The sequence below is a fragment of the Salvelinus fontinalis genome, chromosome 38 (genome assembly GCF_029448725.1).
Source record: "Salvelinus fontinalis isolate EN_2023a chromosome 38, ASM2944872v1, whole genome shotgun sequence".
In the NCBI taxonomy this organism is placed as follows: Eukaryota; Metazoa; Chordata; class Actinopteri; order Salmoniformes; family Salmonidae; genus Salvelinus; species Salvelinus fontinalis.
Window position 1 is genome coordinate 24,867,314 of NC_074702.1, and position 21,366 is coordinate 24,888,679.

Sequence of the window (21,366 nt, forward strand, 5' to 3'; positions counted from 1 at the left end):
AAAGCTCTGACAGCTAAGCTACCTGATGCCTAAGACATTGATGGGGATAGGAAGTGAATTATCTTGTCACTCCTGTGGAACCCCCCGGAGGCCTGAGAAACACAGGTCAAGCGTAGGTGTCCTGTCCATCTGACACCAAACGAAGAGGTAAACACTAGTGCAACACTCATTTGCCTCATCCCTAGAGAGTTAGGAAAACAAGCATTAGCTATGTGTTCCAGTTGATATTTTACATTGTATTGAATTAGTAGCAACACCATGTAGTTACTTTGTGCAGAAAGCATTCATTGTTTTATGTATAACATAAGCCTACAGTAAAGATATACATAAGATCATAATGAATGAGGAGTTAAGAATGAAATTATGTAATATAATCACAATTATTTTCATTATTTTAAAAGTAATATAGGCTAAAGGAAATGATTAGATTTGGTAAGGGACATTTATATTAAGACTAATCATATATTGATTTAGTTGACTCAAGCAACAAGACAAAAGCATGTTACAGGGTCATTGAAGGGTCATCGCAGGATCAGGGAGCAAACTGTACACAGCACTGTCAAGTGTGACATACTATGAGCCATAAGAAAGTTTGACAGGCATCTCTCATGACTTGAGTGTATCCACTGTATAAATAGCTTTAGAGCAGGTGTAAAAACACTAACAGGATCGTGAGTCCCCTGTCGGTGACAGTCAACCCGTCTCAGGTGCCATTGTGCCATTGAGTGCATTAGGTGTCAACAGGGTCAAAGGTAAAAACACATGTAGATGAGCATGTCAAACGACAACAACATTTAATGGTTTTCATGTTCTGTTCAGTTTTTGAACAGAACTACACATTGGCGTGATTTACAGAGAAGAGCAATACTTTATGCAGAAAAATAACATTGTGTACAAAAATACAACTTCACTGTACAAAGCAAACACTGCACATACAAAGCAAAGTAATGGAATAGTTGGCGGAACCAAATCTTCCATAAGCAGGATGGCACTTTGAACAGAGACAGAAATCCAATACAGTAGTCTTCTATCATTGAATTGTACTTAGAAAACATGCAGGAATGCATTTCAGTTGAAAACTTGTACCTATTCATGTACTGTTTGGGTGTCATTCAAGTGTAACAGATTTGAAGAATTTCAGATAGTGTATGGATCTGATCTGAATATGTGATCTGAATATGGCCTTCGTTCTGTTTATCTTTGGTAGTATATTATATTGAGGTATGGGTCAGTGGTTTTGGTGAAAACTGGAGGAATGATGTCAATATAGTAAAAAGTCACTATAGATTTCTGAAATTAAAAATACAAAATACTGTTCAGGTTAACAATATCAGGACATTCTTATGGTTAGTCTTACGTATATGCACATCATGTGCAAGACTAAATAGCCTCTGCAGATATCTAGAGGGAGAATACAGAGCTTCTTCTTGTCTCCGAATAACCCAGTCATGCAAATTGATTAGACTGATTCTCAAGATTGATTCTTCAATTCCAGCTCAAGTATGTCAATAGTAATTTCACATTTGGACTTGAGTTCTAATTGGTTAATGTATGCATGTATGAGTGATGTATTGTAAACATGCTCAATGGCAAACAGCTGAAAAAGACTGAACAAATCAATAACCTAAAGAGGTCAAAACCTGCTCTGGAGTCTTGACTGTGACAATTGTACTACATGATGTACTCAATTCTATTCTTTGAAAGGTTTTTCTATAAGAATACTTAAGTGTATAAACCTTTGAGCAATATTATATCTTAACAATACCTGAGTACCTGGCCTTGAAAAACAGGACTCCCTGACCACAAAAGGTTGATTTCAGGTTGATTTCAGGTTGATATGATTTCATATAGTGGGAGAGAAAGGCAGTAGTTGAACCCTGACAAAGTGCTTTACTTCCAAAATGAACAACACAGTGCAATTCCACGTTCAAAAATAGATCTTGGTTATCCATGCAACTCAAGATATGCACAGCACAATTAGAAGAAATTGTCTGGATATCCCGTGCAATATAGAATATAAAATTGTATATGTCATGTGACATGTGCATGCATTTGTTACCAATTAATTTTCCTTAATTGGTCTATGAGCCTTAATAGAAATAGTTTATATGATCCAGCTGCAAGACATTTGAGCAATAACCTGTCAAACATGTTTTGTGGGAAACCTAACAGAGCCTTTGAGATTCTTAAATCCATTCTCTGATGAAGTCAACATTGAAGAGATAGTCAGTGCCCGAAGAAATGCGAAGCAAATAACCTGAAACTTTACTTTAGACCAAATGCTTATAGTATATGTTAACTCAATGTCATCACTGTCCTTATGCACCCTGAAAGATATGTTCACCTCATAAACAGTAATCCAATGTCCATCATGCATTGGGGTGTTCAAACGCAAACACATTCAAAACATTGATGCAGCATAAATCAATACCTTATCATACAAATGATTTTCAATGATTGACAGAAATGTGTCGCTTCCTTCAAAGGACTTGATCCACATGGCACATTGCACTAGACCACTATAAAAATGACATTTTGAAAAAAACATGCCATTGTAACAGTATAAAGTTGAAATCTGGAAAGGTAAACAACTGTTCCAGAGGGACAATACCACTGTGTTGGCATTGTGGAGTGGCACCGCATCATGAACCAAAGCCTCTGTCCTTGTAGTTCCTCACTCTAAATAAGTAAGGGGGCACTGACATTTCCGTGGCAGAAGAAGCATGCACAGCTATAGTATGTTATTGAACGGAGCTAGGCTAACAAATTGGAATCCTAGCATCATAACCTAGCAACCCAAATGGAGCTAGGCTAGCAAATTAGCATTCTGGCATCAAACCTAGCAACCTCCATGGGTAAGACGGCTTGATTCTCTGGAGAAGAGGCCGGAGGCTAAGTCTCTCTCTCAGTCTTTGCTCTCGCTGCATGTTCTTCGAATCACAGAGGAGAAGAAGCTGTTGCCTTGTGGGGGACCCATCAACATCGGGGCCTGGTTCTTATGCACTATTTCAATCTGGTGTGGACAGAGAGTGAGGGAAACAGGACAGAGTTACATGGTGGTATGATACTGTTGGGTGAATGCTTTCATAACATGGAGCACATGGACCCACTGAACATACCTGTACACTGTACAGCAAGGGAGGTCATGGCCTGTGTAATAATGTAATCTTGCCATTCCAATAAGCGACCACAGAGAAAAGCTTGATGCTTGAATTCTATGAGTATTAGACGCTATTAGTATTTCAGAAGAAGAAAAAGTGAAACTACCACAGATCAATGAAAAGGTAAATATCAACCATCAAGGTATGCCCTGACCTGGAGGTAGCTCATTATACTATAGCCCTTGCAGTATTATCAAGAATAATGAGCAAGGTGAACAGTATCATCAGCATAAAATAAACCCTTCTACTTCAAAGAGAAGCATACCATTCATCGTTCATGAACTCTAACACTGTAGTGGTCGCTATTGTGCGTGGGCTTGATGTCCAAATCATATTCAACATGACTGAACTGAATGTTACCGGAGTATCATTTAATTGACAAATTAACCTTTCCATGAGAAGTGAGGTCAAAAAAAGGTTCAGCACAAAATAAGGACTTGAAAGAGAAGCTGACCGTGTTTGAAAGCTTAAAAGGCTATAAGAGTTTGTATTTTATGGTAAAGAAATTGACACTAATTTTCAAATAGATGAATTAAAGGGGCAATCTGCAAAGCACAACAAAGTGGCTACCCTACCACTGTTTTGGTAAATAGCTGAGGGATGGGGCTGGAGAACGTAACCAAACAAAGCTATCAATACTGGGACTGACCATCCATTAGATCAAAATGATAGTTTTAACCATGTTTTAAAGCTACACAGTCAGTGTTTGTTTACAATTGAATGGTTTACAAACAATGGAGTAAAACAAACGTATATTTTGGGTTCTGATGGTGTACAACAGTTAAACTAAGATAATTAAGGAATTTATAAGTTATAGTCGTCAATAATCAATGATTATATATACTTTCAAAAAATGTATGGACCTTTAAAGGTTATTCCAGTGTACAATAGAGATGTAGTAATACATGTTATAAGTGCAAATTAATGGGGTTAATTATCTTTTGCATGCAAGACATGATTTGCATAACTGTTGTTGTTAATAATTAGTTGGATAACATCCCATTTTAATGAACTTTTAACAGGTTGACTGATTCAAAATTCAGCATCGAGACGTCTGTAACTCACCATGGAAATCATCCAACACACAATTATGTATTGTCAGAGCCTAACTTTGATTTGTGGAGTTTTGCCAACAGACACAAGTGCACTTATAAACTACTTGTTTTGTCATGCACTAGATTCTCCCATAATGACTGAAAGATCTGTATGTAAATTCTGGCTCCACTTCATCTGTGATGCTGTCAGAGGAGTCACATTGTAATTAAAAGGAAACACTGGATTAATCAGCACAAATTTAGGCATTTCATTTTGAAAAGTGAACAAAACGTAAAACAAAACAAACACTTGTACTTGTGCAGGGGAGTAGTTTGAGGGACCAGGTGAACACATTCAAAGAAAGGGTTGTGTTATTACATATTAGTTATGATAAATTACAAATATTTAAAACAATGCAACTTCCCTCTCAAGAACTTCTGCCAGGGTACTTTAAAGCGTTCATATCTTATGTGGGAGCATAGAGACAATTAGATTATGAACTTTCTATTATGAACTTTCTCTTTCTCTGAACTTTCTATTTGAACCACCTGTGTGCAGCACATTAAAACCACAATACACGGGACATTGACATGACTTACAGTACAGGGAGTCTGCATCCAGGGCTCTCCATCAATCTGCATGGGGAGGGCTTTGGTGGTCCTGACAACGACAAACAAAAATCCCTCTTTCAAACATTATTCTTGACTTCTGTTATGTCTTCCATCTAGATTATTTCTATGTTGTTAACAGTGTTCAAAAAGGCAGAATGTTGAATGGATGGGATAAAAGAAGGTGACTGTGGTCAGACAGTGATCAGTGGTTGTGGTCAAGGGGTACTGACCTGATGGTGACCGAGGAGCACTGGGCCAGGCGTCTTCCTGCGCTCCTCAGGCCGATGTGGATCTGTCCCATCTCCATGGCTCCCTCCAGACCCACCACTTCCAACAGCTGGTCTGACGGGTCTACAGACACAGAGACATAAACACAGCTACACATAGAACTCAGACCATCTCTCGACCATCCTGTTGATCTGAGCATTACAGTTTGAATTGATCCTAAATCAAGCCATTGGTTAACGGAATCCATGCATCTTGAGTAAGAAGAAGAAGGACAAGGAGAAGAAGAAGAAGGAGAAGGAGAAGAAGGAGAAGAAGAAGAAGAAGGAGAAGGAGAAGAAGAAGAAGAAGGAGGAGAAGGAGAAGAAGAAGAAGAATGAGAAGAAGAAGAAGGAGAAGGAGAAGAAGGAGAAGGAGAAGAAGAAGGAGAAGAAGGAGAAGAAGAAGAGGAAGGAGAAGAAGAAGGAGAAGGAGAAGAAGAAGAAGGAGAAGAAGAAAGATGGTGAGAACAGGAGGGATAAAGAGGCAAAAAGGAAGTGTGCTTCTTTTTCAAGGTGCACAGTTTGCCTTCCGCTCTCTGAAGTCTGAATATTCACTGTTGAAAGGAAAAAAGAAGCAACAAGAACAACAACCAGCAGCCATAAACAAAACACCTATTAATTAGATTGCGCCGGCAATGCAAAGCAATCTTGTCTTCCTATAATTATTAATTTATTTTCTGTTTTGAAGTTATGAGCATTGATTTTGCCCCTGCTGGAAGCCCAGTGTCGCGCTGAGCCCATCTGTTTCAGTGGGCCTGTTACTCCTCCTACTCTCAGACTACTCACCCCTCCGCAAATTAAGCCCTGTTGGGAGTGCAGAGAGACACTAATTGAAACTAAGACCCATTTTAGGGACTTGGTGGGTAAGGTAGAACAAACTAGCATGCTGTCATTGATCGTGCTACTGTATGGTGCTGTTGCTAATGCTAGGTTGCTGCTCTTGCTGCTAGGGCAGGGCTGATGTTCGGGGCTTCTAAGATGTTTGAGTGATGCCTTAGATACAATATATGAATCAACCACATTTGCATTTCTATGGATGTTACTGTTGAGGGGTAGTGTCCAGCTGTCACTATAGCAACAGGCTGGGTTGTGTTGTGAATTGTGAATGGAGAGCTTGCCCTGGCATGAGAGCTAAAAAGAGAGTTTGTGTGCGTTCGCACGTGCGTGCTTGTGTGTGAATACGTGTGTTCACACCTGTGTGTGTATGTGTGTGTTTACGCCTTCATGCCTGTGTGTGTGTGTACACAATGTGCTAGCCCCCTGATACTGGGCCCTCCCTCCCAGCATGCCTTCTGGCTATGGCTGACACGTATGATGGACAGAGTCACCACGGCGATGGATAAACGTGTGGAGATTCCTGGTTGCCCGGGGCTACACACAGGTCATATAGTATACCCCAGAGTGCTTACTGTGGGCAAGGCCAGGAGCGTGCTCTGCTCTCAGCAACCAAGGTCAGGGCAGGGAGATCGTCAATGGACATAAGGCTTCATAAGGCATTGAATTTGCCTATTTTTGAAAATAACAAATGATTGGTATATGATTATCATAAACAGTGGTGGTTGTATTAGTATTTTCATGAGGCTACTTCAGTTGTTTAAGTATATGCCGTTGGGGGAGGGGTGGGAGACTAAGCTAACATTTGGAATTATTTTAAGATGGCCATACCATGGATCATTTAGCTAGTTGATTTAGAATTGAATCCCCCAAAAATAAAATAAAATAATTTGAGAAAATATTGAATATGGCCTTTACTACTATAGTCCATAGAAATGCATAAATAACACATTCATGAATTTGCTAAATATTTAACTCCATTTTTTGTGGCACAAAACTACCTCCATACTTCCATTAGTTTGTACTTCAGATGAGTCCCGTGACACTTGTGGAAGTCGTAGAGCAAAATGAGGAACATCGCGTTTGCGAGAGTCTCCCTTTTCCATAGTGGGGTCATAGTTGTTTGTAGTTCAAACTGTTCAGGACACTACAGATGTTTTCTTGAAAAGACCGATTTTCGGGATGTCTCATGGTCTAACAAACACCTCTGTAGCTCTGCCACCTTCCAAGGCCGACATAGGCGGATGAGGTGGATTGAGACACAGCCCATGCAAAAAAACTTAAACTGACGGATTTTAATGGGGATTTTATTATTATGTTACTTAGATTGAGGCAAAGGTGAGTCAATAGACACTTAAGGATGAATGAATTCCTGTATAATACTATCTTACAACCAGTGCAGTGCTCAATTAATAATAATAGTGATGGATGCATAACTTTAGCCTGGTCTGAAGTCTATACTCATGGAAGAAAGAACAGACTCCAGTTTTCCCAGATTTCAAAAGGGTGAGCTCAGAGGCACTGGTTGCACGTGTCAGACGAGAGAGACCGATTAAAGATGCATTTTTCTTTCTTCTTTTCAAGTGATTTTTTATAAAGGGCAACACTAGTTACACCAGCACTTCCGTACAGGTTTCTCTAACTCAGAGCCATGTAAATATATGGCTCTGCTCTCACTTATCTGTCTACTGCATTCTGGTCAAGTGTTATTGGTTGAGAGTTGGTCATAGCGAAGAGGTTTTGGAACAAATCATCAAGGGCTGTACTCTGAGAGAAGACCGTCATCCACTCATCATGCAGTGTTGAAACGGGCAAAAGGTGGAGGGTGAAGTGGAAACATAGATCTTGCAAAAATAAAAACTTGTTGGTGTAGAGCGATTAGTGATTTTTGAGGTCGGTTTAGTTTCTGTTCAATTACAAAAAAATAATTGGTTTAGATGTATTTTTTTTAAACATGAAATGCATTATTAAATGATGACATTCAAATGATTTTAGAGCTTTTTAATGGAAATTCCAAAGCCAAAAACAGTGATCATTCAATCGCCAAAACATTGAAAATATTCCATTGTCTCTGTTAGGTCCACACTGGGTAGACATCAATAGAAACATAGACATTTACTATGAAAAAATACAACATTTCAGTTGTGTATATTACTTAATTTTCCTTTGATGGCTTTATTATTTTTAATTCCTTAAAGTCATCATCTCATCTCTGCTCTGGCAGTAGAAGCCATACTGTACTGTCTGTAGTCATCCTATTTAGCTAGGCTACCCTGCATAAGTATGCTGCGAAGCTGTCTGAAGAATTCATTTTACGAGTTCTTCAAAGTAGATAAGGCATACTTTCACAAACTGTCTCTATCTCTATCACTCGTAGTAGTGTTGTGTACATTTCTCTCTCGTGTGGTTTATGTGGTCTCTGTGTATCTAAGCTAATGTAGCAGGCATAAAAGTCAATCCATCTCTGTCTGAGCCAGAAAGAACAGGCGCAATAGATTATGGTCATTGTAGTTAATTACCACGTTTCTGCACTGAACTAGGTTAAATATTTGCTTAATGAAAACTACAACTCCCTTCAGCCCAGCGTCCAACATAGTTCTTGACTTGATTTCTCTCATGAATAATTTGATTGAGCTTTCGTAAAACTTCACATGGGGTCACAAAAAAACAGAACTAAATGGAATTCAAGTAATAGAACTGAAGTTCGGTCAATTAGCTGTTTAATAACTGGGGGGGAAATTATTTTGGTAAACCGCTTAGCACTACAACTTGTCCTCGTAGATAAATGGAAAATACAGTCATACAAATAATACAAATGTAGTTTTACACTAATAGTGGTTTCAAAACAATCTGTTTTAAAAGAGGGGACAAAATAAAGACCAAATTGATCCTGATCGCACATCAACATCACTTATCTCAGATAGAAGACAAGACTGAGTCACAGAGATGTTACAGTGGCTTACACACACAGCCAAGTCCTATATTAGGCAGCCCACGCCTCATAATCGAGTTGTCACAGTGCACGATTAGTCCCAGCATCCTTGTCATTGTCAAATACCTGTCCAGGGCAGTCTCTACTCCACTGACAACATGCAGAGTGACAGAGAGGGAGTGGGTGAACGACGTTGAGACCACCTTTAGAATCTCCATGGTACATGTCTCAGGGCATCAGTCCCCCCCTCCCCCATTACCACTCCCCTCTGTCCCCGTTCTAAATAATTCACCCATAGCCATTCCCTTCCACCTGAGGGGCTTGTCTCCTGGCGTCAACAGCGGGATGACTTAACAGCTCCAGAAAGGTCAGTCGTTTTTTCCCCAGTTTGATCCGCACTTCGCACTCTGTGCTCTGGGTACCTTGTACAGCCCCCAGCCCACACGACCCCCAGCCCCACCACAGCCCCCCAGGCTAATGCACTCTGTGTTTATGGGCCCCTCTAATACTCCATTCTCTGATCTGACAAGTTGGGCCTCTCATCTTGAGCACACCTTCAGCAAGGGCAACCAGCTCTCACTCACTGGCCACTAAGTGCCTTTTCAGGTTCAGGGTTAGGATAAAACAAAAAAAATCCTTTGCACCAAATCAAATGATTTTTTGGCTGAATTAATGGAAGGGAGGGACTACTGTAGTGTATCGATGGGGTGTTAATTGATCATCTCCGACCACCACTACCATCTTAACCCCCCTTGCCAAAGCTGTCATTTCTAGGGTTCTGTCCATTGCATTTCTCCCAGTCTATAAGAGTAGAACTCAGTGAAATGGATGAAGCCCTATGTTATTAGCAAGAACATGCATGATCCAAATGGGTGCATTCATCAGTGCTTGACTCGTATTGACTGAAATTAAAGAGCAGGGGGAATCTCCTCGATACACCACTGTTGGCGAAGCACACAGGCAGATAATGGATTTGGTACTTTGATTTTAACTGAGGAGGATACATCCCAGAATATGTAGTTAATGGGTTGCCTATTTTACAGTGCAGTGTACATCGCAGTGGTACTAATTCATGAAAACATCCTTGGTGTGATTGCACATGTGACAATGAGAAATTGTCACATACCCAGTCTTGTGTTATTTGACTTTCCCTATGCACTGTATGAATCTGATTTGGTTGATCTATGATCTAATCAAGCCTGGACATAATACACCAGCAAAATACTACCACATTCTACAGAGGTAGAATCTTAATTTGATCACTCTTTTGTTGCTGAGAATCTTCCTGCGGTGCAGGAAAGGCAGATTAGTTTAGTGATTTACATAAATCCACTGAAAACCCGCACTAAAACACGGTTGTATCAACAGTATAGCACTTTTCATGTGGCCTACTTTTGTCCAACTAATAGCCTAACCACCAATCAAGCAACAGTAAGGACTAAGTGTTTAAATCCTGTTTTCTATTATTTTGCTACAACAATGCTGGTCAAATTAAGATCCTATATGTGTACAATGCCCTTGCAATAAAATACTGTACACCTTCTTATACAAACACCTTGATTACAACTACAGCATCATTGCGCAAAATGGTACGTAGCATTATCTGGACATGTGTGCAACAAAAGTTTAAGACTCACCATTTCTGTCAAGCGGTCTACGCATACAATTTGATGATATGTTTGATAAATCCAAAGTATGCACCTCACAGAACTCACTACAACTGCCTCTGCAATGGAATGCTGCAAAGCAAATGCAGCGTTCCATTGGAAATGAATGTACTTCTGGTGTACCAAAACGCGATGACGCTGTCGCTGTGATCAAGGTGTAAGCGGTAGCCCTAGTCCACTGTGAATTGCACTTCCCTACATTATGCTGCTCCATGTGAGGACAACCCTCTACATAGTATTGCCTAAGAAGGTTATAAATGCGTGTTTACAGTAACTTAACAAGTGACTAAGATGATCATCCGCAAACTAGACATGAGTAGACAATTTACCAGTTTACCGGCTGACCTTAACTCCTCCTAAACAATAATATGTGTTAATTCATAGATTCTCCTTGATGGGCTTCCCATCTGACATATTTCTGTATTCAGTGCCCAGTCAGCAGCATACCACCCTGTATACCACTGCTGGCTTGCTTCTGAAGCTAAGCAGGGTTGGTCCTGGTCAGTCCCTGGATGGGAGACCAGATGCTGCTGGAAGTGGTGTTGGAGGGCCAGTAGGAGGCACTCTTTCCTCTGGTCTAAAAACAATAATATCCCAATGCCCCAGGGCAGTGATTGGGGACACTGCCCTGTGTAGGGTGCCGTCTTTCGGATGGGACGTTAAACGGGTGTCCTGACTCTCTGAGGTCGTTAAAGATCCCATGGCACTTATCGTAAGAGTAGGGGTGTTAACCCCGGTGTCCTGGCTAAATTCCCAATCTGGCCCTCATACCATCATGGTCACCTAATAATCCCCAGTTTACAATTGGCTCATTCATCCCCCTCCTGTCCCCTGTAACTATTCCCCAGGTCGTTGCTGCAAATGAGAACGTGTTCTCAGTCAACTTACCTGGTAAAATAACGGTAAAATAAAAATAAATAAAGGCAGCAGAATTGACACTGAGCTCCCTCAGTCTGCTCCTATTAGGCCAAGTTGTCCACTTCCACCTACACAAGCCATTACCAGTCAAGTGACATTAAACCGTACCCCTTCATCCCAAACCAAATCTAAGCACTGTGATTCAACTTGTCATTGGTGAAATATTCATACCAGCGCCAGGGAAAACGTTGTCCCAAAGTTTGTCTCTGATCTGTCTAATGTGAGCTTGGACAAGGTCTTGCCTCTTAGTGTCACAGGTTATTAGGAGAAAGTGTCTTCTATGCTAACAAATCTTTACACAAAATGGCAGCCGATCAGCAATTGAGTTGTAGCATTTCAAGCCTGTTATCCTGTGTATGTTTGGTTGTAGTACTGATCTGTAAGAGGCATACCTGAATATGAGCAAGCCTTTGACATTTTAAAAGACCTTAAAGGACGTATGTAAAATACCCCATGTAAAATAAATGTGACAACGTGAACAATGTTCCCTCAAAGTTGGAATTGCAATAAATACATTTCAAATTCACCAGTATCCATCGTTACGATAGCTACCTTGGACAGCAAATTGAAGCTCTTTGGGGTCCAGCACTGTTGTCCTCTTATCCTGGGTCTTCTTCCCTCCCCGGCGGTTGCTCCGTCTTTTCCTGCTCTCACCCCACAGGTTGGAGCCGCCATGCATGCTGGGAATGTTTAAAATGGCGATGCCTTCCAAAGAGATGCTGTCTAGGTCCAGAGTGATGCCATCGCACTTTACAAAGGACAAGGGTCAGGAAAGAAAGCGAGAGAGAGAGAGAGAGAGAGAGGGAAAATGGAGGGAGCAAGAGAGAGAGTGATTACACCATATCAATAATCAAAGTGTTCCTCTTGAAACATTTGTGTAGCGATAAAATAACGTTAGGTAGATTATGCTAATTTTGCTTGAGCCAGAGCTTCTCAGTTATCGCTCATCTGACAGCGTTCACTGCTGAGTGATGATTAACAGTTTATGTCGAAGCCATTTGATCTGTGACAAGCTGGAAATGTCCACCAGAAGGGGACCTGCCACCAGCCACGACTCCTAACAACCTTATACTAGTACGGCATCCATATTAGGAATACCCTCAGTTGCCAGCTGTATAATAACAGGCCACTTCTCTGTCCTCTCTCTCTCAGTGGAGTTTAAAACATGGCCTGTATTCCACACCGAACCTGCTCCCCTTCAGTACCATACTAAGTAGCCATCCCCGGCTAATTAATGAAGACCTCTGCCACCGCTGATGGCTCTGAGGAGGGGGAGATGGATCAGATAGACACCACCTTCATTATCCCTCAATATCACACACAGCAGGGCCGTGCCGGGATAATTACCTGTGTGTTGGGCTGAGGATCCGTTAGGGGAGTGGGAGGGGGAGAGGGGAGGCCTCCCTCCCTCCTCAACACTTCCAGACTGAAATTGGTACAAATGGAAGGCTATTTGTGGATCAGGAGGTGGCTGGTGCTCAGTGTCTTAAAATGGTGTGCACTAGATTAGAGGCATTATTCTTTCTCCCCGGGAGATTGTACCTAGGTGTTTGACTTTTTGCTTCTTGTTCTCACTGCATTGTGTCTGCTTTCAAAAGACTTCATTTTGCATGTTAACAGTATGTGTTATTGTTGCAGAGAACAGTACAAGTGAGAGTAGTGTATGTTGAATTATTACATATTCATTACACAGTAGTGCAATTCAAAAGTGAGAAGTCATAGCATTAAATGGCCTAAAAATACTTAGTCCCAATCTCCCAAAATTGAAAGCAGGCAGTTTTATTTACCTCAACCTCCAGAAAGTCGTGGAGCTTCTTGCATGTGGCCGAGAAGGTCTCAGAAGTGCCAAACTCAAAGTACCACAGCTTATTCTTTGTTCTGAAAAACAAGACAACAAGAAGTGTAAGGGGACTAAGAGGAAACAAAAATCTATCTCTCCCCACATCAAAATCTACTGCCATGCAGTCAGCAATACAAAAAGTGGATGAAGCGATTTCCCTCTCTCTCTTCCTCTCTTTTAGTTAGTCTGGGTTTTATGGAATAGCTTTCTGTCTATAATAGCTTTAATTCATGTACAGTTTGTATTTAAATGTATTTATTTCAGACTTTTCACAATTGACTTGGAAGTATTCTCCACCATTGTGTATCAACAAAAAAAGTATCTAATAATAAAATACGTTTTATCATCACATACACAGGAGAGGTGCAGTGAAATGTGTTGTTTTACAGGGTCAGCCATAGTAGTACGGCGCCCATGGAGCAAATTAGGGTTAAAGGCCTTGCTCAAGGGCACATCGACAGATTTTTCACCTTGTTGGCTTGGGTATTCAAACCAGCAACCTTTCGGTTACTGGCCCAACACTAAAACCACTAGGCTACCTGCTGCCTTATAACCCGCTACAGTGAATACCATCCACATTGTTTGAGAATTTAAAATACATTTGATATTGGATTTAAAACATATTCACAAAATCCAATCTCCAAAAACATACGTCATTCATTAATCATAATGCCTCACACACGTAGAAGCCCAAAGACTAACGTAAAGCCGATTAACCACTAGAGTATGTGGGGTGGATACCTTGCATTAAAACACAGCAAGGGGTGAGAGAGGGTAATCTAACTGGCCCTTCAATTAACTGAGGACTGGGGTGCTGCTCCCCTGGTTCCTAGGGACACATGATCCCAGTGCTAAGCCTGATGATCAATGACCCTGCTAGTTAGAGTCACCATCTGTCTTTATAACAGCGTGATACTCTGTATAGAGCCTGTATGCTTTTACTTTACTGAGCCGGCTTGTATTTATTAAGCGTCTCAGAGTAGGAGTGCAGATCTAGGATCTGGTCCCCACTGTCCATTCATTACAATCTAAAAGGTCAAACTGATCCTAGACCAACACTCCTACTCTGAGATGCTTTATGAATACAGTCCCAGACGTTAATCTGAAGATTGATGCAGAATGTAGGCTACATCTTAAGACAGAGCAAGCTGTAAAACAAAGGAAATAGAAACTCTGAAATAATCCACGTGGACCGCTGAGTGAGAATGGATAACTGTAGGCCTAATACCCAAAGGGAAATGATCATACAGAACAGAGAACAAAAATCTCTATGAAGACAGGATTTCTTATAGACTCTCCAGGCTTAAAACGCCTACAAGGTGAATCAATATTACTAAACGCTCTGGTAGCCACAGTTTGGCCAGCAAAGATTACTTGTCTCAACTTATTGCACTCTGCCCATAGAGTTAGTGAGCCTTGAAAAATTAATAATAACTCACAGCTCATCCCCCTTTGAGCAAGAATTAAGTGGGGAAAGAAGATATCTATCAACATGTGTTAAGAAAGATGTTCAAACCTCCTTCGCCTGGCAAAAACAGATGAAGCTGTCTTTGAATGAGGAATATTAGCTACTCTTTGTAGATTCTGTACTGTACATGTAGTGCACATTGGAGTTCAGTTTAATAAGTGAATTTAATGAGGCATTAATCAAACTCAGGAGGCTGAAGAAATTTGTCTTGTCACCTAAAAACCTCACAATTTTTTACAGATGCACAATTGAGAGCATCCTGTCAGGCTGTATCACCGTCTTGTAAGGCAACTGCACCACCCACAACCGCAGTGCTCTCCAGAGGGTTGTGTGGTCTGCACAACGCATCACCGGGGGCAAAATACCTGCCCTCCAGGACACCTACAGCACCCGATGTCACAGGAAAGCCAAAAAGATCATCAAGGACAACAACCCCCCGAGCCACTGCCTGTTCACACCGCCACCATCCAGAAGGCACGGTCAGTACAGGTGCAATCAAGCTGGGACCGAGAGACTGAAAAACAGCTTCTATCTCAAGGCCATCAGACTGTTAAACAGCCATCACTAGCACAGAGAGGCTGCTGCCTACATACAGACTTGAAATCATTGGCCACTTTAATAATGCCACTTTAATACTGTTTACATATCTTGCATTACTCATCTCAAATGTATATACTGTATTCTATACTATCTATTGCATCTTAGCCTATGTCGCTTTGTCATTGCTCATTCATATATTTACAGTTGAAGTCGGAAGTTTACATACACTTAGGTAGGAGTCATTAAAACTCGTTTTTCAACCACTCCACAAATTTCTTGTTAACAAACTACAGTTATGGCAAGTCAGTTAGAACATTTACTTTGTGCATGACACAAGTCATTTTTCCAAAAATTGTTTACAGACAGATCACTTAATTTATAATTCAATGTATCACAATTCCAGTGGGTCAGAAGTTTACATACACTAAGTTGACTGTGCCTTTAAACAGCTAGGACAATTCCAGAAAATTATGTCATGGCTTTAGAAGCTTGTGATAGGCAAATTGACATCATTTGAGTCAATTGGAGGTGTACCTGTGGACATATCTCAAAGCCTACCTTCAAACTCAGTGCCTCTTTGCTTGACATCATGGGAAAATCAAAAGAAATCAGCCAAGACCTCAGATTTTTTTTCTTTAGACCTCCACAAGTCTGGTTCATCCTTGGTAGCAATTTCCAATCGCCTGAAGGTACCACGTTAATCTGTACAAACAATAGTACGCAAGTATAAACACCATGGGACCACGCAGCCGCCATACCGCTCAGGAAGGAGACGCGTTCTGTCTCCTACAGATGAACGCACTTTGGTGCGAAAAGTGCAAATCAATCCCAGAACAACAGCAAAGGACCTTGTGAAGATGCTGGAGGAAACAGGTACAAAAGTATCTATATCCACAGTAAAGCGAGTCCTATATCAACATAACCTGAAAGGCCGCTCAGCAAGGAAGAAGCCACTGCTCCAAAACCGCCATAAAAAAGCCAGACTACGGTTTGCAACTGCACATGGCGACAAAGATTGTACTTTTTGGAGGAATGTCCTCTGGCCTGATTAAACAAAAATAGAACTGTTTGGCCATAATAACCATTGTTCTGTTTGGAGGAAAAAGGGGGATGCTTGCAAGCCGAAGAACACCATCCCAACCGTGAAGCACGGTGGTGGCAGCATCATGTTGTGGGGGTGCTTTGCTGCAGGAGGGACTGATGCACTTCACAAAATAGATGGCATCATGAGGAGGAAAATTATGTGAATATATTGAAGCAACATCTCAAGACATCAGTCAGAAAGTTAAAGCTTGGTCGCAAATGGGTCTTCCAAATGGACAATGACCCCAAGCATACTTCCAAAGTTGTGGCAAAATGGCTTAAGTACAACAAAGGCAATGTATTGGAGTGGCTGTCACAAAGCCCTGACCTCAATCCTATAGAAAATTTGTGGGCAGAAATGAAAAAGCGTGTGCGATTAAGGAGGCCTACAAACCTGACTGAGTTACACCAGTTCTGTCAGGAGGAATGGGACAAAATTCACCCACATTTTTTGTGGGAAGCTTGTGGAAGGCTACCCGAAATGTTAGACCCAAGTTAAACAATTTAAAGGCAATGCTACCAAATACTAATTGAGTGTATGTAAACGTCTGACCCACTGGGAATGTGATGAAAGAAATAAAAGCTGAAATAAATAATTCTCTCTACTATTATTCTGACATTTCACATTCTTAAAATAAAGTGGTGATCCTAACAGAACTAAGACAGAGGATTTTTACTAAGATTAAATAGGAATTGTGAAAAACTGAATTTAAATGTATTTGGCTAAGGTGTATGTAAACTTCCGACTTCACCTTTATATATTCTCATTCCATTCCATTCCTTATTCCATTAGGTAGTTGTTGTGGAATTGTTAGATATTACTTGTTAGATATTGCTTCACTGTCGGAACTAGAAGCACAAGCATTTCGCTACACTTGCATCTACATCTACTAACCATGTGTATGTGACCAATAACATCTGATTTAATTTGATGGTGGACTGAATGCTGCTCTAACATTCATAGCATCACATCAAATCCATATCGAGAAAGTTTATGAGCACCAATGTCTCTTTACAGCTAAATGCTTGACTTTCTTTCGAGATTTCTTTGAAAGCACACCTCACAGCCATTGGTTAATTTAGCCAGAGACTCCAACAGATGATTTATCATCATGGGGGATTTTGCGAGAGAGAGAAAAACAACCTTACAACAGTGCTGACATGCAGAACTGAATGCAATAAAAAATGGCCTTCTTTTCGCTGGAATCAAAGCCTTACTAGCGGGATGTATTAGTGTAAGCAGAGTAACAATCACTAAATTATTGATTTCCTCATTAGGAGTTTTGTCAGGACCATTTAGCCGCTTTATAAATTAGCTTTCATTAGCCACTTGCAGGATAGCCCGGCTCGATGTTGATTTATAATGTGCAAGATGGTCAATAGTTGCGGGAAGAGAGGAGTAAGGAGAGAAAGGGAGAGCAAAAGAGAGAGCGAAAGAGAGAGACAGTGGAGGGAGACATGGGGCATGCTGAGAGGGCCTACTACACAATAACACATGTAGCATCTCTCAAACATGACTTCCAACAGCTGCCCTGGGCTCCATGTGCAAACCTCACCATAAATATGTGTGCTTAGCAGACCTAGGTTCAAATATTATTTGAAATCATTTAAAATACTAAAATTGTGCTTGCCTGTTGAAATGTACTAATAGAAAAGTCCCAAAAGTGCACAAACCCCACCCTCCTCCCCTTCCCGACCTAGGCTAAAGCAGGCTAAAGCAAATGCGCAATGTAGGCTATTTCAAATACTATTTGAATCCAGGTCTGGTTCCTTCTCTTGAGAAACTTGTCTATGGCAGCCGAGAATGAAAACACACTCCTGTCATAGACAAAACACAAATACAGACGTGAGCATAATTTGCAAGCAAACAAATGCGGTGGCCTATTCACGAGTCTATTCAAAAACAAAGCAACTTGTGGTGTGACTGAAACTAAACGATGTGCAGTCTTTACACCTGCAGTGAGCTGTTGGACTAATCATTTTTCTTGGTTTGTTTTTGTTATTTTCAAGAGGCTCTCGCACATCTGAAGCACTGCGACCTTTAAGACACAGGGGAACTACCCAGGTCTCCAAGCAGCTGGATTATTTGGTTGCCAGGCGGAAAGTTTCTCTCTGTTTACATGAGAGACAAACTCAAGAGGCTATTATTCTCCTCTGACATACACTACATTTTTGTACAGTGCACCCCATATCATCACAGTAATAGGCTTAATACAGCATGCCTAAAACACATAACATACAGTACACACAGCACATACAGTAAAATATCACCAAAACCAAACACAGCACTTCCTAGACAGTCTCAAGTCGACTTTGTAGTAGTTAAAAATGGGAATAGATAGCTGATATCTGAATGTCCTCTTTGTTCCCTCCACTTAACATAGGATGTCTAAAACACTTGTAAAACATACAGTGGTTTATACAGCAAATTCACTCTTACAGTACAATATCAAGGTTATATTTTACTGTAACCAAAACCAAAACGCAGCACTTTGTCGTCCTCAAGTCTACTGAATGCAGCTAAACAAGGGAATAGATAAAGTCAAAATCAACATATACTACTACACATTGACTTCTTTACAGTACAATATAACCAAAACCAAAACGCAGCACTTTGGCGTCTACAACTTTGTGTAGTAGTTAAACATGGGAATAAATGGAATTGATAGAGTCGACATCTGACTGTCCTGTCGATTCCCTCCACTTAACCTAACAAGAGAGCCATGGCAACAAATCACGGCCTTATCTCCCTGCTCATTAGATAATTAGGAGCATCCCACTGGCCCCATCGGATTCCCATCCTTTATGTGCTGATAGACTGGCGCTCAGCACCATGATCTGAAACACAGCTGGAACAGGGAGAAGCTCCAGTGAGATGGTCATTGAGGATCAATGGAGAATCAACTGAAAATGATCTTCTGAACAGGTTGATGCTTTTAATGTGGGTCAAGAGGTTTGACTTTGCAATAAAAGTGAATATAAAGGGGTTTTATTAACCAGAGTGTGTCCATAATATCATAACTTATAATATATCGCAAATGTAAGTTCATTTTGAAGATCAGATAAACAAGGAAAGGTACTTTTTCCACCACTGAGTGCACGGGAGACAATTTGTAGCTACAACTGCAATGTCAAAGACAATACTGTCTCAGGTTACCAACCACTGAAGCAAGCAGCTCCCTGCGCAGATATAACACAGTATTATGCCCCTGCTCTCTCCTCATCAATCAACTCATCTACTTTATAAACCCCTGTCTTGTCACTGTATTAAAAAGTGTCAAAGGCAAACAGGCTTCAGTGTAGCATGGCTAGGCTATCCCCAGGCCACAGCACCTTGTAATACTCTTTAATGCTCTTTCTACTGTCCACTGTTAGCATGAGGCACAGAGCCATTGATTTTCCCCTCTGACACTTAATCTAAGCCCCCGTGATCTATGACCTTATTTTCACACTAATTTATTTTTGATCAGAGGTGATAAATATCACATTGACATAACCAACTCTTTGTGCATTGCATCAATGCACTGTTTTGTTTAACATGACACTGCCCCGAGTGCTACAACTCTGACTGGCAGCTTGAAAAATGGCCTGTGTAGTGTTGTCTCCCCTTTCTTAAAGAGATATTCCAAATAAAACAGCACAATGAATGGGTTTGTTTGAACTACAAGAAAATGATCCCTGGGTGTATTTATAATATCAGTATCATCCCAGCAAACCAAAATTGTTCTCATAACACAAAAACTGTTCAGCCTTGCTAATGATTATACAATGTTTGTATAAAACATTCGCCTGATGTTGCAAGATCGTTCCCAGAACACATTTAGTCTGTTCTTTAAAGGTTCCCAGAATGTTTCATTAGATTGTGGGAACATTGTGAGGATATCACAAGGTTCCCAGAACACTAAAACTGTCCAGTTGTGCTGACATTCAGGTAATGTTTGTATCAGGGTGCACAAAACATTCCTTTGATGTTGCAAGAATGTTGACAGAGCAGTGTGTGAGTTCTTTAAAGGTTCCCAGAACATTTAATTAGGTTATGGGAACAGTGTGGGTACAAGATATGATCAGTTGTGATGACGTTCATACAATGTTTAAGTTAGGTTGCACACGACATTCCCTTAATGTATTAAGAATGTTGACAAAACACCTGGTCAATTTTTTAAAAAAGTTTTCCAGAACATTTAATTAAGGGAGTTGTCTGGGATGTTGCAAGAATATTCTTGTGATTCTCACATACTGTACTTAAAAAGCTGCACAGAACATAACCACAATGTTGCACACTGTTCCACAATTTCCAAATGAGTCTGTTTTTATAACTTTTATTTGTTTTAGGTTTAGCATACTATTCTATTGACGTTCACACAATATATATTTTCCCTGGTCTTGGAGGTACCCTGATGAAGACAGCTTGTCTTTGGAAACGTTGGACATTACATTTTTGCATCTGAACCCCTAGAGTGTGCGACTCTCCTTATCTTTTTCAAGTGTTCTACTCCGCTAGCCAGCACCTCGCCTAAACAGCTGTGAGTTTCTTTCGCCTCCAGATTAACATTGTCTTGGAAGCCCTCAGAACATTTCAAGAACATTTAGAAAATGTTATATTAAAGTTTTACCTAATATTATCACAACATTCTCAGCATACATATTTCTAGTTCCAGATTGGAATACAACCCAATTATGTTTCCCTATAGATTTAATGGCAATTTGCATTTGAAGATTGTATTGTAGGCCAACTACAAAGTGATATAGACACACAGCATTTAATTTAATTATTTTAATGAAATGTTATCAAAAACATTATTTTAATGTTTTGGGGATGTTATCATCATAATGTTAATAAAACCCTAACTAGAACTTAATGGGAATCTTAGCTAATGTTCTGGGAATGTTCCAGGTTTGCTGGGATAGCTCTAATCATTTTATCTGTGTTTATAAAAAATTGTCCTTGTCATTGGAATTTTTCTGTTACAAAGCTCAGCTCATACTAAACTCAGCAAAAAAAGAAACGTCC

At 40.5% G+C, this 21,366-nt stretch overlaps 1 protein-coding gene across 4 annotated transcripts in view; it reads right to left on the reverse strand.

Moving 5' to 3' along the window:
- Window positions 1-765: 765 nt before the first annotated feature.
- LOC129837442 (diacylglycerol kinase beta-like) overlaps window positions 766-21,366 on the reverse strand; it is a 60,763-nt gene continuing 40,162 nt past the window's right edge. For all 4 annotated transcript variants that reach the window (XM_055903597.1, XM_055903600.1, XM_055903601.1 and 1 more), the window contains 5 exons: window positions 13,212-13,302; window positions 11,977-12,172; window positions 5,038-5,158; window positions 4,796-4,856; window positions 766-3,013 (listed from right to left, as the gene is read on the reverse strand). In XM_055903597.1, coding sequence (XP_055759572.1) covers window positions 2,906-3,013; window positions 4,796-4,856; window positions 5,038-5,158; window positions 11,977-12,172; window positions 13,212-13,302 — 577 coding nt within the window. In that variant the 3' untranslated portion in view covers window positions 766-2,905. The remainder of the gene's footprint in view (window positions 3,014-4,795; window positions 4,857-5,037; window positions 5,159-11,976; window positions 12,173-13,211; window positions 13,303-21,366) is intronic.